Source organism: Triplophysa rosa, linkage group LG2 (genome assembly GCF_024868665.1).
Source record: "Triplophysa rosa linkage group LG2, Trosa_1v2, whole genome shotgun sequence".
Taxonomy (NCBI): domain Eukaryota; kingdom Metazoa; phylum Chordata; class Actinopteri; order Cypriniformes; family Nemacheilidae; genus Triplophysa; species Triplophysa rosa.
The window spans coordinates 19,601,096-19,620,368 of NC_079891.1; the positions used below are offsets into that span (position 1 = coordinate 19,601,096).

At 37.0% G+C, this 19,273-nt stretch overlaps 2 protein-coding genes across 5 annotated transcripts; one reads left to right on the top strand and one right to left on the bottom strand.

The window, feature by feature from the left end:
* The first annotated feature begins 4,731 nt into the window (after positions 1-4,731).
* On the top strand, positions 4,732-8,538 carry LOC130548166 (uncharacterized). 4 transcript variants are annotated; one of them, XM_057324740.1, is made up of 7 exons: positions 4,732-4,830; positions 6,252-6,344; positions 6,533-6,693; positions 7,056-7,303; positions 7,494-7,662; positions 7,760-7,881; positions 8,246-8,538. In XM_057324740.1, the coding sequence occupies exons 3-7, from the start codon at positions 6,645-6,647 to the stop codon at positions 8,375-8,377; spliced, it is 720 nt and encodes a 239-aa protein (XP_057180723.1). In that variant the 5' UTR covers positions 4,732-4,830; positions 6,252-6,344; positions 6,533-6,644; the 3' UTR covers positions 8,378-8,538. The 4 variants fall into 4 exon arrangements, with proteins under 4 accessions (XP_057180723.1, XP_057180749.1, XP_057180742.1 ...); XM_057324766.1 differs by having other exon boundaries at positions 7,176-7,303; XM_057324759.1 differs by lacking the exon at positions 8,246-8,538 and adding an exon at positions 7,998-8,113.
* Positions 8,539-10,402: 1,864 nt separating this feature from the next.
* crx (cone-rod homeobox) lies at positions 10,403-14,311 on the bottom strand. Its single transcript, XM_057321182.1, has 3 exons — positions 13,867-14,311; positions 13,049-13,200; positions 10,403-12,705 (listed from the first exon to the last, which is right to left on the bottom strand). The coding sequence occupies exons 1-3, from the start codon at positions 13,961-13,963 to the stop codon at positions 12,109-12,111; spliced, it is 846 nt and encodes a 281-aa protein (XP_057177165.1). The 5' UTR covers positions 13,964-14,311; the 3' UTR covers positions 10,403-12,108.
* Between the last annotated feature and the right edge of the window lie 4,962 nt (positions 14,312-19,273).

A 19,273-nucleotide genomic window follows, 5' to 3' on the forward strand; every position in this document is an offset into this window, starting at 1 on the left:
TTGGTTGCTCGTTGTCATGAATCAACGCACATCTGAACACATGGCCTTGTCCTTTGGAGTGAATCCAGACAGAACATGAGGATATTTTTTAATGTTAAGAATATTTTAATTCAAATGTATTTATATAGCGCTTTTTACTATGCTGCATTCGTTTCAAAGCAGGCTTACAAGAAAAACGTAACAGAAATCAGGACAACATAAATATATAGAATTACATACACATAGAATATGTATTCTATATATAGAATAGAAATGTATTCTACATATAAATATTCTACATATTTAAAAGCATATACACAATACATACAGAAAATAATAACGATTATTATATATTCGATTCGATATCCCGATGCATTGCGTTGCATCAACCATTTTAAATATCACTGCACAAGTCTTTCTCCCTCACACTTTAACACTCAATATCAAGATTTTATGTGTCACCTACACTTTGTAAACATGCAGTGAAATGTTCATCTTGAACACTCATAAAACTGTGCAACATAGAGGAGAATATAGAAAATATAATTATATACAAAGGAAAATAACAAAAACAATGCATTTACATACTAAGAAGTTTAAAGATTGTTCTCTTATGATTAATAGGGGTTCACATAAGAGATCAGTGTTGAGGTAGACAGCAGATGGCAATGGAATTTAGAAATGTGCAAATATATGTTACTGTGTTATAATGGTAAAGTGCAGTGAGCTTATGAATGACATTACACTGTTAGAGTCCTTAAAGTGCGGGATGTGTCTAATGGCCTGGGGGGAAGCTCTTCTTGAGCCTCTCTGTTTTGGCCAATAGACTGAGGAAACGTCTACCAGACTGCAGTAGACAGAAAAGAGAATATGCAGGGTGCGTGGAGTCTTTAATGATTTTGACAGCTCTGACTTTGCATCGCCTGTTGTTGTAGATGTCGTGCAGAGAGGGAAGAGCAGACCCAGAGATGCACTCAGCTAAGCGCACCATGTCTGCATCGCACGCGAGCGGCGCTGTGCGACATGACAAAAGACAACAGAAACCGAACAAGGCGTTTGTCGCGCCGCATCCCGTGGGGACGGAATTCCTGTATAGGTTCTATAGTCTTTTGTCACGTCGCACCGCTCGCGTGCAAACAAGCCGTAAATTTTGCGGCGCTTCAGTGGCGCGCGCTTCTTTAATAACGCGAGTAGACGCTTTTAGACGCAGTGTGGCGTCTAAATGATGTTGATGTTGATCGAGCGCTTTACATCTTAAATGACTTTGGACAGCGGTCCAAGTTAAAAAATAAACGATAATGCGCTTAATTCACAGTGCGCGTAGCTTCCTCCGCGCACACAGAGGGGGAGAGAGAGACGCGCAGCGCTGGTCGCGCTGAAAATACAGTCTGAAACTCTGAAAGATAAGCTTTTTGTCAAAAGCAACGTTTTCATATAAGATAAGACATAACAACAGCACTTTATATTTACAATAGAACAGTAACAACGCGCACATAGGCTATAATGTTTAATTGCATGTTTTAATAATCGATTATATGTTTGTATGCATCGATGCAGTAATCGTTCAAATCTGCATCGCGATGCATTGTAAAATCGATTCTTTTTGACAGCCCTGGAAAATAATACAATGCACGGTATTATTTAAAATTGTATTATTGTAAGGAAAACAATTGTACAAACTTTTCCTGTGACTAAGAACTTTAGTCAACAAATATGATTGATGCCAGGTGTCATATTAACCAGTCATGCCTTTCTAGCTTTCATGGAAATGGCTCTTAAACAGACGAGAAAATGATCTAAGATCAGCAGTGTAACGTGCATATTGAATTTTCCACGTAATACGTAACCTCTCATAAACCACTTATTTTATATGAAAGTAAAAGTGCACTTGGGCTAATAATAAATAAGCAAATGTGCACATTTTTGTTGCATGCCTCTGTCATGCAGTTTTTTCAGTCTTAATAGTAATAGATGCATAAATAACCAGGTGGAGTTTGGTTAAATCATGGACATGGCCACAGACGTCCGGACACTGGTTATAATTTGTAAAAAGACGTAAACAACCAGGAGAGGGAGATGTTTTATTTCAAATCAACAGGAAGGCGAGCAATAGGCTATGCGGCTCTGACTTCGCACTTGACACTACATCTGAAGGTGAATGACAAGGTTTGGTCTTCCTGGTATATACTGTAGATGTGGAAACACTCCAGGTGAATTAGAAATGTGGATATTGTTGAAATATGAGCTCTAACAATGGGGTTCAGTGGTGTATTAGTAGAAATGGTGGGAGGGGTTTCTGGTTAGAGAAACCAGAACAAGAGAGATTTCCCAGTTGAAGGCTTTATTGGGATTATTACTGCATGTGTGAGGCATTTGCTTGCATGTGGTCTACAATAAACAGAAAAAAACAGAACACAATATTAAGTTATCTATTATAAACAATATAAACCAACATTCTAAAGTATTACAATGGTACAAGGAAATTATGCCATTTACAATAAGTAATAACAACGAACCTGGTTGCTGGATGTTGAACAATCTAACTGCTGCATGCAGCTGGAATCATCTTAGGTTATACAACTCGCTCAGGTTTGTATTTAAACAGTATCATTAGAATATAAGGGTATAAATATTACTCACACATCTAAATTGCCAAGTATGTTTGCACATACACGGAATTTGTTTTCGGTGACAGGGCCACTAGAGTGCATTATTGGGCTTTCGTACAAATGTGTTTACAGCACTGCATTTGGTTATGTATCATTTAAGTATCATAAAACATGCTGTTATGTTGGTTGTATATTTGTGTTGTGTGTGCTGTGTGTTCTCAGTGTCTCAGAGGACGTGTTACATGTGAGAGCTCAAGCAGCTTCTCCTTTTGTGTTCTTGCATAAACTACAGACAATCTGTCACAGAGATTAATATCTGGAGATATTGGTGATGGGCGAGAGGAAAAAAAGAGGAGATGGAGAAGGAAAAAATAGACCGACAGACAGACAGATATGGTAGTTCTATTCACAGCTCTGCTAACACAGAAATAACTGATTTTTAAGTGTAAATATATGAACATTTATATACAAAGTAATCTGATGCTACAATATGCAGTTCTGCCTAAACAGAATATATGCACTGCAATTTATACATACATATTTGGACACACACACACATTCTCCTAGTCCTGGTAACATTGCATGTGGTTGTATTCAGGTCAGAGTGGGATTAAGAAGCATTCGGGTGGTGGTAGGGGGGGGGGGGTTGATGAGGAGGGAACAACTCAACTCAACTCAACTTTATTTATATAGCGCTTTTACAATTTTCATTGTTACAAAGCAGCTGTACATGAGACATGAGACAAGCAAAACAATCAAAGTTGTACCTGCAAAAACAAGAAAAGGTTGAAAACACAGAAGACAGACACACCCACACACACACGTACAAGTGAGTACGTGTGCCCTCTCTAACAAGTGAGAGAGGGCATGCCCCTGAAGAGAGATGGAGGTCTGTGAGTGTGTTTAGAATGACAAAACAATTCTCTTCATATAGGGAGATTTCTGAGATATGCATATAGCCTGGGAAAGGGAGACATTGGATTTATACATTGGCTATATATAGACTACAACATGTTCAAGTTAAACCTTTGATCAGTTTGTGTGTTCTGAATCAAACACATGATTCTGTGATTGCTAGCATCATGTTCTACCAATTGAGACACAGGACAAGAACATAAATAAGAACCAAAAAAAAGACACTGAGGGAAGTTAGATCATGCTCACTGATCATTTATTATCATTTTTCAATAAGGTTGTATTTGTTAACATTAGTTAACGCATTAGCTAGCAAAACACTACACAACACAACACTATTACAGCATTTAGCAATCTTAGTTCATGTTAATTTCAGCATTTACTAATACATTTTAAAATCAAATGATGTACAGTGAGGGAAATAATTATTTGATCCCCTGCTGATTTTGTACGTTTGCCTACTTATAAAGAAATGAAGGGTCTATAATTTTTATGGTAGGTTTATTTTAACGGATAGAGACAGAATATAAAAAAAACTTACAAAATCAGCAGGGGATCAAATAATGATTTCCCTCACTGTAACTGTTAACATTAGTTAATGCACAATGAACTAACTAACGTTAACAATGATTAATAAATGCTGAAAAACTATACTGATCATTGTTAATTCACTTTAGAAAACATTGGTTCAATATTAAATGGCTCCTTGGTTGTGAGTAGTTTGTCTGTTAAGTCAAGGTGGTTGTAGTGGCAAATGTTGTGACTTAATATCTTTGTTGAATTATAGGAGGAAGATTTTAAAATATGCTTAATCTGTAAACTCATCCCAAAACAAAACATGCATAGCCATATCAGTTAGCTTCAACAACTAATATTTGGCAGAATAATTAAATCAGTTTCCCTTAATTTAGTTCGCACAGAGGCTCTAAAAGAGTAGTTTGTTATAAAATGTCCAGTGTTGTTTTGAGTTGTTTTTTTTAGTGTTAAATTACCAGAGTTAAAAAGTGTTGATTCTGGTGTTGATTTGAATGTCATCCGCACTTACAGTGTAAATCAATGGTCAGAGTCAGTGTAATTACATTGAGTTGATGTTAGATGACACTTGAGCGGAGTATATCCAATTTCCGGTCATTGCGCATTACTTCCTTTTTGACTAATGGTGGATAACCACGAGGAGACGGCAGTGCTCAAATAGGTATAATATTTTTTTTATAACTTAATTCTTTATATATATTACTTACTGTTCTATACATTTTCAGCTCGCTAACGTTATTTTCTTTCTGATAATAATAACCGACTGGAGCTGGAGCAAAGAGAAGCCTCAAAGGTAAGATTAATAACGTTGTTTTCAAGACTTAAGTTAATCATGATGAACAGTTTCCATATTTAAACTGGGTTTGTAATATTTAAGAATTTATGGTCCGAGAATAACACATTCATTTCTGTGATTATAAACTGTTTAATGCATTAAAAGAGACGCAACCCATTTTCGCCACTTCTCGTTGTTAAAGTTATGTGCGTTGCCAAATAATGGCACAGAAACGCATACGATTCAAATTTTAGTGTCTTGCAGTGTTTTCACGGGTATCTATATTTATATAACCGAACTCCGTAAACACGTGACTCATGAGTACTAAATCAAACGTGCACAGAGCATGGAACTTTTGTTGGTCGGAGTTAACGTTATTTAAACGGAACTCACCGGGGTTGCCCCTCACCAACAGTGCTAATAATAAAAGCTAAAACGACAAGAAACAGCTCTGAAAAAGCGCACTGTGGAATTTTATATTTCCTGGCCAGGTATGATATTAACTGTTCCATGTTTGCTAGTGATATGCATATGTGCCTGACGAGCGCGCACTGAACATGCCATGGCGCCAAATTCTTCAATTCACTTAAACGGTGAATCTGAGAAATGGCATGGCTTAACAATTATGTGATCGTGCCAGGATGATGACAGTGACCAATATAACTGCTACTTTTAACCCTTTTTACGGTGCTTTAGACAAAACGTGTTGTAAAAAAAATCGATTAGCAGTATACTGTATTTTTTAACGTTAAAGCAGGTTTTTGCCTGCATAGAGAATTATTATCTATAAACAAAATTTTGTGAGGTGATTTCATGAAAAACGAACAACATACTTTAATAAATTATCATCTGGAAATGCAGCTGCGCCATTACGCCACTTTGGTACGTGGCGCTCTATCGTCATCAACACAGTGAGGCGCTGACAAAACTTTAAAGAGAGAAAAGGAGAAAGCTTTTTTTGTTCCGTATTGTTCAAGACGATGATGTTTATTCTTGGAAATGCATCTAAAAATCGGTTTATCTTACGTTTGAGTTATTTTAAGTATCAACAATACAGCCGCAACAATAGGTGGCGCCAAATACGTGTAAAACGAGTTTACCCTTATGATTAGGACTGAAGCAACCATTCCGGTTAAAAATGCTAACAGTCATAAAAAACTCGTCTATTTTTTCTCTCTTAGAAGTGGAATTTTATTGTAGTCTTGCAATCTGCTTATGTTAATAAAATGTTGGTAGGCTACATGGGTCCACATTGAGGTTAATAACCTAAATAATATTAAATTGTACAATTGGTTTATGGTATGCTACAAACTTAAGTGTTTTTAAAAGCGATTGTTGTTGCATTTTACCAGTATTTACCATACTTTATTTACAATATATACAACTATGAGGTAAAAGTTTGTGAAGAAACCTCAACAGATTTGCTTTCTCTTCAACAGCTTTCGTCATGTTGGTTAAAGTTCAGTATCAAGGTGTGAAGAAATTTATAAAATTGCTTAACGATTTTATATTCCAACATTTTCTCAGTGAAGGTAAGTTATTTGTAGCTTGTGCTTATGTTTAGAAATCTGCTTATTATAAACGGTCATATAGCAGCTTTATGATGTGATGAGCTGACATCAGAAGTCCAGATTTGGCTCCTGCCATTGATGTTTTACTTATTCAGTAAATATGAAAAATAAATTAAAATGTCTGTTTATTTGATAAAATTATATTTCAGTTAAAAGCAAATTCGGGCTTGCTAGAACTGCAGTTCTTCAAGTCTTTGATGACACGGACACCAGTGTGGAGTACGACATCTTCCAAGAATTGATTGAAGCCAGTCCAAATTTATGCTTAACTATAAGATGTCTGGAAGAAATTTCTGCTGGCCTGCCTGGGGTAAATATAAATCTATAATTTTATAAATATAGTGACAATTCAGACTTTATTTCAAGGACTTCAGTGTAGCAATAGCCAACTTTGAGATAAAAAATGTATTCGGGAAAGACAAACACATTTACTCTCGTTCATATAGTAGATACTTGTATTGAAATTATCTTAAATGAGGAACATAACAAACGATTAATCTTGAGGCAACACCACACAAAACAATAGAGACACAATGATACATATGTTGGGCATTCTTAATTTTACCTGTGTTGTCATTGTTGTGCTTGATGGAACATTTTCTAAACTCGTAAAGTTTTGGATCAGAGTGTAAAAGGTTTGTCTGTAGTCCTGTTTAAATAATGCCTTTCCAGAAAACATGATCATCACAATCACAGGATCATCAACCCCCAGCACTTGCACTGATACTCTTTCAGTCTCTTCCACTGACCATGAGGAAAGAGACCCAGCAATTTCCTTCCTTGTCCATACAGCTGATGAAGTTGACGTTATGCAAAAGATGAAGGAAACTTTCAAGCATAGACAAGAACTTGTACACAACTCTGGAAGATCAGCTGACATCCTTAATATCTTTCCAAGATTTTTGGATGCGAAAGGATTGGTAAATATAGCATTACTCCTTTACAAATATTAAAGTTTTAAGTTCGATTTTGATTTGCTGGTTTTATGTAATTTTTACAAAAGTAATGACTACTCATAGATTTATCACTCTTACTTAGACATACACCTCTCAGACGTGGTCACAGAGAGTTCAAGTAAATCAAATATCTTGAAATATGCTTCTTCATTAGGTAAATCAGGACTTTGCTCTGCTGTTCAATGCCGAAACATCCAACAAGTTGCTTGAGAGGTGGGAGACGGCATTCAAGCATAAGGTCATCAATGAAGCCAAATCTCTTACTTCTACAGCAGAAATCCTGTGTCTTCTCAGTGCAGCAGAGGGCCAAGGATCGGAAAATGGTTGGCATGATTGTTATTGTTTCTGATTTGATTTGGTTTTTTGAGTACTAATACATATTATCCTATATTATCCCCTCCCCTACAACCACTAAATCAGACTGGGACAGTGATATGTCATCTATCCTGCTACTGGTGCATCTCTTGCCACCTTCTCCAGGGAGGAAGAAGACTAAGATCAGTCCAACAGAGGCAGTTGATAGACTTGTGCATTTTCATAAGGTAAAACTTAAAATACTGTTGCAGCGTCTTTGTGTGATCTCAATGTGTAAGTTATTATGGTTGTAAATACTGGACACCATTTAAATGTATGTTTTGGACATTCTGTTGGTCTACAGAGCTTGGATTTCCTTAAAAAATTCTTCAGTTGATTTCTGATGATGTAAGTCACATGTATCTTGGGTGGCCTGAGGGTGTGTCAGCACCTTTTTTGGGTGAAATGTTGGGTGATCAAACTGGTTTTCTTTTCACAATAAATTAAGGAGGTTTGAACTTTTTATATTATGTTTTTTTGTGTGTGAATAAGTGAAGTTTCTTTTTTATATAATTTTTTAATTAAGATTTTTCCCTCTTGTGTATTTTTCAGTCTTGCACCAGTATTGAAACCCATCTCAGTGAAAGGGAGGGCTGCCAGCTATACCTACTTGGATTAGGAAGGTTCAAGGGCAGAATCGAGAAATTCTATGTGGTTGTGTACACATTAAAGCCAAAACTCTAAGGTTCTACAGACCTTTTGATTATTAAAGCCAATGCTCTAAGGTTCTACAGGCCTTTTGATCTACAGCGTCCATATGGGTCAGACGGTGAATATGTTGTTCCTTCATTTATGTTGGTTTGACATGTTTATTTGTTCAAAATAAAAGATCAAACTGAGACAGTATGTTGGCTCTTCTTTAATTGATTTATACATGTATTTACTGTATCATTATTATAGATTAAATTAAATTACCTTAATCAGGACATGTATAACACTAAATTAGTGTCCAGTTAATTCACATAGTGTTAAACTATTGACACATTATAGTGTAGTTTCAACACTTATTTGGTGTAAATGAAGCCTTTAAGGAATTAAAAAGCACACTAGTGGTGTTAAAGCTGAACACTTCAAGTGTTTTTATAACACTGTGCAAGTGTAAAAAATATAACACTTTTAAAAATGTTAATTTAACTCGATTTAGTGTGGACCTATATAAACCCCGAAAAAGAGTTGATTTTCACACTGCTGGTGTGAATTTAACACTCTGAAATTTGCTGTGTATACACTGTAAAAAAATTCTGTAAAATTTACGGTGAAAAACTGGCAGCTGTGGTAGCCAGAAATCCACCGTAAAAAATACAGAGAAAATGTTATTTGGTTTACGGAACACAAAAAGTGGACTGTGAAATTAACGGTAAAAACTGGTACCGTCAGGAATTTTAGAAGACTTGAGTGAAATGTTTCTTATTGGTTCAAAAGCTTTTTATCAATAGGTGTATGTTTGAAATTAGCTTGGTAAAAACATAATTGTGCAAACATAATTAAACAACAATTTTATTTCATAAAATGTTTATGATATTAATGACTTTGAAAAAATAACGAAGAAAAAGCAGGATATAAGAACACAGAATAGATTGGAATTCCTTCAATTCCCCCTAAAAAGCATCTCAGTGTGAAACCTCAAGAAGCAGCTTGATGAAAGTGACCTATTTGTCAGTTATGGTGACCCATAACCGAAATGTGACCTCTGCATTTAACCGATCCAGAGAGTAGTGTACACACGCAAGTCGTGAACACACACCCGGAGCAGTGGGCAGCTATCACTGCAGCGCCCGGGAGCAAACGGGGGTTAGGTGCCTTGCTCAAGGGCACGTCAGTCACTACCTGCTGGCCCTGAGAATCGAACCGGTGACCTTCTGTTACGAGTCCAACTCTCTAACAACTAGAAACATTAAACCTTTTGACCAGCTAGTTTATTTTACAAAATTGTATTGTAAAGCATTTAAAAATATACTCCTTCTTTCATCATTTAAAACCTAATAAACTGTGTTCTTGTAAGATTCATTCTAATAAATGCCACATGGTTTGAAATTGTCAAAGTGCAAAGATATTCACACTGTTTTAAGTGTATTTATGTCAGTATATCGAATTAAAGAACGTTGAAAAAGTAATAGAATAATGACAGAGTTACTATATCAGATAGAAAGAGAGAGAGAGAAAAGGAATCAACAGGAGGAGATACAGAATGAGGTGTGGAGGAGGGAGAGAGAGAGAGGTTCAGTAATCTTGTTTAATTGCTTTAGGGTAGTGTTCATGGCGACAGTAAGGAGATTGAGGTGCTCTCTGGGTCATTGGCTAAAATAACCCCACACACCCGTCTGCATGGGTGGAGCCACTCACACCATCACAGCAACATAGATACTAGACAACATCATGGTAACCTTCTGGCCTCCCAGATGCCTCCTCTGCTTGGACCACCTGTGTATCCAACCCGAGGTTGAAGTACAAATAAATTTGTACTACTTGTAATATAGACCCAAAAAAGCTAATCTGGTTAAATCAACTTAAATGTTACAATAATTTATTATTGTCTTGTTGATACCAAAATATTACATAAATAAAATTACAATTACTAAATTTTCGTATTTGTATTGGCATTTTTGATGCTTCATTCTATTAAAAATATTTTTTACACTTTAAAGCCCGGTTTCACAGATATGATTCCGTTTAACCGTAGTTAAATTTGTATATTAAGGTGCTTTGTTTTAAAAATGCTAAACGTAAAACGTTACTGGTGTGCATCTTGAGACAAATCAATGGCATGGGCATATTTTAACATATGTCTTTGCTAATTATTTTCTACTAAGAATTTGCATTTAAGCCTTGTCTGTGAAACCAAGCATAAGTGTTTAAATCACATTAATCCTATGAAACTGTAATTATCCTACTTTATACCATGCTTGCTCTTGTAAGGTGTAGTCACAGCTTTATTTCAAATGAATCAAAACTACTATTTCCCTTATTCTGAGATGCGGATCAGTCTTGCTGTACATAGCTTCTCGGCCATGTATTTCATTTTTTTTATTAATGACAAGTTCAATCATCTTTCATCATAAATGAGAAACAGAGTTACACAAACCTTGCAGATATATTCAGTCAAATTGTTAAAATTATGGCTTTAAACACTGCTTTTAACACAAGGTACCCAAATTAAATAATAAATATCAACAGCAAATAAAGTCAGTAAGTTTAATTAATAACGGTTAACTCGAACTAACAGAAAACAATATTATTTGTAATAAGTTAACATAATAAAAATACATAAATAACAGCAATCTAAAAGCACAACACAAGTACTCCTATTGCCTCTCAGTAGACAAACCAAATTTACGAAGTTATGAAAAACGTAGAAAGAACTCTGTCCCAGAAAATCAGAATATTGTATCTGCAGAGAAAGTAAGATGTTCCCCTCCAATTATTTGCATGTCTGTTTCCTTGTGTGATAACTGTATGTAAGTGTTCTATAGTGAAAATTTGTGCGTGTGTGTGTGTGTGTGTGCGTGTGTGTGTGTGTGTGTGTGTGTGTGTGTGTGTGTGTGTGTTCATGTTTTTATATCCCGGTGGGGACTAAACCTGAATACACACCAACACATGAGGACTCGTGTCAAAATTGAGGTCCCCATGGGCAAAAAAGCAGAACAATATTTTTTTAAAATCTAAAAAAGGGATAGGGGGTAGAATATACAGTTTGTACAGTATAAAAAACATTACGCCTATGGACTGTCCCCACAGAGATAATAAACCAGACGTGTGTGTGTGTGCGTGTGTGCGCGCGCGTGTGTGTGCGTGTGTGTGTGTGTGTGTGTGTGTGCGTGCGTGCGTGCGTGCGTGTGTGTGTGTGTGTGTGTGTGTGCGCGTTCATGTTTGTATATCCCGGTGGGGACCTAAACCTGAATGCACACCAACACATGGGGACTCATGTCACCGTGGGGACCAAAATTGAGGTCCCCACGGGCAAAAAAGCTTATAAATTGTACAGAACAATATTTTTTTAAATCTAAAAATGCAAAAAGTTTTCTATGATCTTTAGGTTTAGGGGTTGGGTTAGGGATAGGGGATAGAATATACAGTTTGTACAGTATAAAAAACATTACGCCTATGGACTGTCCCCACGGAGATAGTAAACCAGACATGTGTGTGCGTGTGTGTGAGGTAAATAGTTAATGATGATGACTGATCAGTAGACTTGAGGAGTCCCTTCACACTCAACCAATCAGAGGGCAGATCTGGATTTAATCTGTTCTGAAATGGGCACCCTCTGAGATCATATGAATCCTGCTGATTCAGTCCTTTTCATCATCACAATGTCTCCGGCATTTAAAGCAACAGTTCTATTTCCATTACCCTCCTTCCTCTTCGCACTCTTCTTCAATTTCTCATTTTCTCTCTCCCTCGCTTCTTTCTCTTCAGCTCTACAGCACTTGGAATTTATGGTCGAGGCAGTCCACAGTGCTGAAGTTGAGCTTCCAGGCCTGCTGGTCCTTGTAGTCCAGGCAGTCTACGGAACTGAAACCCAGCGAAGTGGTGCTGTATCCTTGGGAGGAGAGAGAGGGTGACTGGCTGAGTGACCCACCCATGGAGGGCACAGTGAGGGGTGACAGGGTGCCCCCACTTGCTGACAGCTGAGTGGTCATGGGAGAGAGGTATGGACTACAATCCAGGCCACTGAAGTAGTTAGAAGAGCCGTAGCCTTGACTATAAGTGGAATGCTGACCGTAGCTCATGGGATACGGAGCCGGACGCTGCACACAAGATGTGCCGGAGCCACATAATGGATCAGGAAGGGGGGATAGAGAGGTGGGACTCCACACAGACACTGGTGCGGTGCCAGCACTAACACTTGGGAGCATGGCTGGCATAGGGGCAGCTGCCACAGAAGTGCTGGTGCCAGGGTCAGAGGTCAGCTCAGGGGGTGGGGATGACTTCTTTTTGGGGGGGCGGGGCTTGGGCTGACCACTGGATTGCTGTTGCTGTTGGCGGCATTTAGCACGACGGTTCTTAAACCACACCTAATGGAAAGACATTCAAATAAATGTTTCAGCTAACGATGAAAGGAGACATGTGTCATAGAAATTTGGTACTATTATTCAACAAAGTGTCAAAAATGGGCCTCACACACAGAATGTTAAACCAAAAGTTTTGGTCAACCACCCCAAACTTTAGTTTTTGTTGTACTGTTTTTGACTTCAGGTTTATGATTTAGGCCTACCTTACAACGATTAGCAATGATTACTGTCAGCACCTCTCAGGTTATGGCTGTATCTTATATTTGGCCTTGTGTTCTTAGATGTTGGCCATGATTTTAAGAGACGTCATTCATAGACCCATCTTGTCTTTATCACATGGACTTACCTGAACTCTGGACTCAGGAAGGTTGATTTTCAGGGCCACCTCTTCTCTCATGAATATGTCTGGGTACCGTGTTTTGGTAAACAGGGCTTCGAGGATGTCCAGCTGCGTGCGCGTGAAGGTAGTGCGTTCCCTACGCTGCTTCCTCGGAGTGGCTAGACATCAAAACATACACTGTCACAAACCATTTCAATTTGTGCAGTAAAACTTTTTATTTATTAATCGTTTTATATATTTAGAGAGTGTTTTGTTATTTTATAAAGGTCAATTTTCAGGTAGATGTGCATGAAAAAGAAAAGAATGATTTGGACTGCTCAACAAAAGTTGCAGATGGATCGATAACAGATAGGCTGGCTAGATAGCGGTAGATAAAAGATCATTTCAGAACATAAATCGTTATTTTAAAATTAATGCTCACTAGTCTATTTTCACTTTTACAATAGTCTACATCTGGCATGGTTATAGGCAATTTATGCCACACAATTTCTATATTAGCCTATATGCGGGCTATAGCCATATCATTTTTTTATTTTCTTCCTCAAATAAAACCATTCATCACCAACTCATGACATAAACATAAACTCTGATACCACATGCTTACAAAGTAACAGAACGGAGTTAAAGCAACAGAACAGAAAAATTCAAGATATACATTTAATAAAATTGACTCTTAAAAATGTTTAAAAACATTGTAATAAATGTCAAACATTTTAAACAATGTTTATCCTTTAAATAAAATATAATTTTGTAGTTTAAATTTCCCATTTTGACAAAAAAAGAAGAAATAAATTGGATAATATTATTAATGGCAATAAACTGACCTGGGTAGCCGACTGCAGTGTGGAGCAGATCCATTCCTGAGGCGGACAGTGTTAACCCGTTCACACCATAATGTGGCTGCTTTATGTAGGACATCATTCTTGGGATGGTCGCGTCTCTTACACACCCTCTATTGCTCTCCCTTCCTCTCTCTCCTCCCTCGTGCTCTCACTCTCTTTTTTTTATCTGTGACGCTCTATACGGGCCGGGAGTCTGCTCTGCTCCTGACTGCCCCTTTTCTTTGCTCGCGCCTGGCGCGTGCGGCACCCCTTCAGTCTCGCGGCTCCTCAGAAACCTGTAGATGCTTTACCGCTTCTCAGTGCCTGGGACAAGCTAACGCTCTTTGTCAAGTTTAACGTGGTTGTTAAAGTCGCACTAAATATAAAAGAAAGTTTTCTTTCTTGCGTTTGTTAAGGAGCTTGTCCCTTGGATAGGACCGGACTGGAGCAGGACCCTATGAGCAATAAGAGACCTTGCAGCTAATCAAGGAGCACATCTCTCTCTCTCTCTCTCTCTCTCTCTCTCTCTCTCTCTTCTCTCTCTCTCTCTCTCTCTCCCTCTCTCTCTCTCTCTCTCTCTCTCTCTCTCTCTCTCTCTGTCTCTCTCTCTCGCGCGCGCGCGCGCGCGCGCTCTCTCCCTCCACACTTTGGCGTGTAATAAAAAAATAAAATATATTTTTTGAACGCTTGTTCAGGTATGTATGTTTAAAGTTAGAATATTAGAAAAAATTAGAATATACAGTCTACATTCAATTCAATAAAAAACATTCACAGTTGTGTTTCATGAAATACATAAAAGCAGTAGAGAAATAAGAAAAACCGTATAGAAATAAGGAAAAACGGGTGCATTAGGAGTTATTGCAAATTTTAATATATGTTCCAAAATGTTTGAAACGGATGCATATCGCTTTTTGTTTAGCTAAATGGCTTTTTTTCTTTACTCGAATATGCGCTGAAAATGTTAAAGGCTTCAAATTATTTAAGATAATTTAAGCCTATTATTAAATAAATAATTGTGATTCTCAGAAATAAGACGAAACAAAATCTGATAATTTGATTTAGTTATTAATTTCGAACATGATGGGTTTTAACTTTTATTCTAATAAAAAAAAACTTTCTTCAGTTTTCACGCATGCGATATTTTAGTCCCTTTCTAATGATTGAAATTAATTTTCATTTTTAACTTGCTTCATTTATAATATTTTATAACATACTTTTGTAATCAAACTTTTCTTTATTGAACAATATTACAAAATATTTGCTCTTATTATTTTTTTTCACATCATAATTTTTTTTTTTCACATAATCTGTAAACATCAACATTTCAGAATTGCTCTTCACACACACGTATTCACACACACAGCTCATATCATAATATCCTTTATGCGAAAATCTCTTAACCTGGATAAAGAGAGGAAAGAGAGATTTCTCATCAGACCACAAGAGTAGAGTAGGACTAACAGAATGTGTAAATGTCCCATGGGGAAAAAAAACATCACAGGACCAGAAAAGGAATTAAAATTATAACCAGACGGAAGACCAAATTAAATGTTGCATGGAAAGAGGACAAATTAAACATTATATAAAGACAGAAACTTATCTTTACTAATGGAAGACAGAAGAAGACAGAAGAATGACCATATGGAAGGGTGGTTAACCTGATGATAATAGCCATATTTGCTGTATAAAGCTGTTACATTAATTGAAGAAGGTGTTTTGTAATAGAATATATTCTATAGAAAGAGACCAATGTCTTGAATTAAAAAGTAAGTTGTATTGCATGTTTGTGTGTATGTGAGAGAAAGTGTGTGTGAGAGAAAAAAGACAAAGGTGTTAAATGGCACTCAAAAAGAACTGAATGTGATAGGATGTCTTAAAACAGGAACAGTGTTGTTTGGCTGTGATTGAGATACATGTATAAGTACAGCACACTCTACAGCCAACTTCAAGGGACAAAGGGCAACAAACAGCCTTCAGATTTCCCAAATTAATGTCATACGTTTTTATTTGATAGCATACTTATTGACAAATGGGTCGTGATACCCTTGTTGATGAAGTAATACAGAAAAATATATCAGTGGTTAAAAGCTATTTTATTTTGTTATATGTGACCCAGTCTTTTTTGCGATTTATGTTTTCTTACATAATGTAAAGAACATTCTGTGAAAATATAACCTCGCTAACTTTGATATTGACCAAGTAATGCCACAGAGTGAAATTAATGGTTGAAATCAAACTTTGATGCTCATTATCTCATAATTAGATCATGAGATTCAAGAAGTTTACTATTTAGCCATTTAAACCGTACAAATATTTCTGCGTAAAATGTATTATTATTGGAACTCTAAATAGTTTTTAGGAAATGTAATTAGGAACTTAACTATAAATAATAATAGTTAATAAATAATTATGACCATGAAAATCTACAACAGAGTATGATTACGAAATATTTAAGGTAAACATTTTCATAACATAATAATATCATTATAAAATAAATTCAAATGTTTACTTGAAAATGCATGTTTCTGCACCCACATTTAGTGCCTGGAAGTCACTATCATCCCCATTTACTGTACAATGTGACAAACCAACTAAACAAGACTACGAAAACTTTTTTCCTTGTAATTTGTTTACATTTCACATTATCAAACCAGTTTCAGTCGTTGCTACTGTTTGTATTCTATTGTATATTTTCTTCATCACAATGATGAAATTATTTTTTGTTATTGTTATTTTGTAGAGTAGGTTGTGTTTGTTTGTTTGTTTGTGTGTTTATGTGTTGGGATCTGTGTGTTTGCAGAAGGGGAAGTTTGTGTAGAGGGTGATGCAGGGGGGGACCAGTCCGTCCATCTGGCAACAACCAGCTACGCAGGCACAAGAGCAATTATGGAAGTGGACTAAACTCTAATCCACAGGCGTGCACACACAGACACACACACACACACACGCACACACGCACGCACGCACGCACGCACGCACGCACACACACACACACACACTCACATGTCTGGTTTACTATCTCCGCACACACACACACACACACACACACGCACAGGCTTTGGTTGACTATCTCCGTGGGGACAGTCCATAGGCGTAATGTTTTTATACTGTACAAACTGTATATTCTATCCCCTATCTCTAACCCTATCCCTAAACCTAAAGATCACAGAACACTTTTTGCATTTTTAGATTTGTAAAAAATATTGTTCTGTACAATTTATTAGCTGTTTTGCCCATGAGGACCTCAATTTTGGTCCCCACGGTGACACGAGTCCCCATGTGTTGGTGTGTATTCAGGTTTAGGTCCCCACCGGGATATACAAACATGAACGCACACACGCACGCACGCACACACGCACACACACACACACACACACACACGCACGCACGCACCCACACACACACACACACACACACACACACACACACTCCAGAACACATTTATGAAGAAATACACGACACTGAAACAAACATTCAATCTGAGAGGAGTTTAATAAAATAAATAAAAGGGTTGTCACGCATGCAAATAAAGAAACGCAGGTAGAGGAAGGCATGTGAAGATAGATTGGGGTAAAGGAGGGCGAGTGAGGTAAAAGATAGAGAAAGAAGAGGAGAGAAGAGGAAAAAGAGAGAGAGAGAGAGAGAGGGAGGGAGAGAGAGAGAGAGAGAGAGAGAAAGAGGGAGGGAGGGAGAGGGGTAGTGGGTCGCATCATTGCAGGCACACTTCATCATTTAATCCAGATTAGGCAGTCTAAAAAGGAGCGGCTTAATCTGCAGTCCAGCCAGTAATACACAGACCGTTGTCAGCACCAATCACTCACACAATTCTAATCCCCAAAGAAACACACGCTGGACACACACACACACACGCACAGCACACACACTATACAATGTTAACTGAGCATATATTAGTTCTGTAAATCAGAAAACAAATTACTTTTTAGATATGTTGGTAAATATGTTACAAATAGAGGCTTTTCACTGACTACCACAACTTCAAAAAACTTCTAAATAAGATGTGCTTCTGTATGCATTATCATCCAGTAATTTAAAACAACTGTGGACGATTACAATTGGGTTGTAAAATGTTGTGAAGAGGTGTAGTTTCATGATTTTAAAGACAACCAGTGGGGCAAACCTTGGGTCACAGATTAAAAGGGGTTTTAATGTCAGTGGGGATGTATGCCGAAAAGGGCCCCAATAACCGATGGACTGGCCCCCTAGTGGAATAACACGTATGTCTTGCATGTGCAAAATGTTAAGAGATATGAAAATATCATTGTTGGTCACCGATGTAAATAAAAAAATCAGGTCAACTGATGTTTGCATCCATTTCTTACTCTCATACTGCAAGGCATCCCAAGCAAATGATCCAAACCCTATTAAACTTCATTTGTAATTTATTGAGGTATTGATTTAATTTAGAGACAGACATATCTTTTCATTTTTGTTAATTTGTGGTATAGCTCATATGTTTTGTTTGTGAATAAGCTTATCTCAGTGATCCATTTTTCGATTATTGCTTACTTAAAGGGATATTTCACCCATACATAAAACTTGTTTCATCGTTTACTCACCTTGATGTAATTCTAAACCTGTATGACTTTCTTTCTTCTGCAGAACACAAAAGGAGAAACTTTGAAGAACGGTGGTATGCAAAAAACATCATTAAACGGACACAAAACCAGGACATTACTCAAAATATCGATAGGCCTATTTGTATTACACAGAAGTCATATACAGCTTTGGAACAATATGAGGATGAATACATGATGACATAATTTATTTTTTTGGTTGAACTTTAGCTTTAATGCAGTGGCGGTGCGCATCATCACCCATGTTAAACTGAATCCAGGTTGCTTCCACAAAGGTTAGTCATTGTGCATTCACTTCAGTTCTTACCTGTATTTACGGGATTCTATTTATAAAAATAACTCCAACTTTCAATGGCGTAACAACATTTCCTGTAAGAAACAAATCATTCTCATTCCAGAGACCTCACTGAGGATCAGTTGTGAAGTGTTTTCGGAGCCGCCGAGCGCCCCCTGTAGGAAGCTACATTACCCCATTGGAGACGGAATATCAGAATCAGAATCAGAAAGAGATTTATTGCCAAGTATGTTTGCACATACAAGGAATTTGTTTTGGTGACAGGAGCATCCAGAACACAGAAACAGCAACAACAGTACACAGAGACCATAACACGTTATAGAATACAGTACACAATGATTTAAATAAGGGCCTATGGGTATGAACAATGAAGAAATACAATACAATAAACATAAGATAAAGATATAGAGAGTGTAAAGCTATGTATGTATGTAAATATGTACAAGTGAAAAAAATATATATATACATATAATTAGCCTTCAGCTGGTTTGAGAGTTTAATAAAACAAGAAAAATAAGGA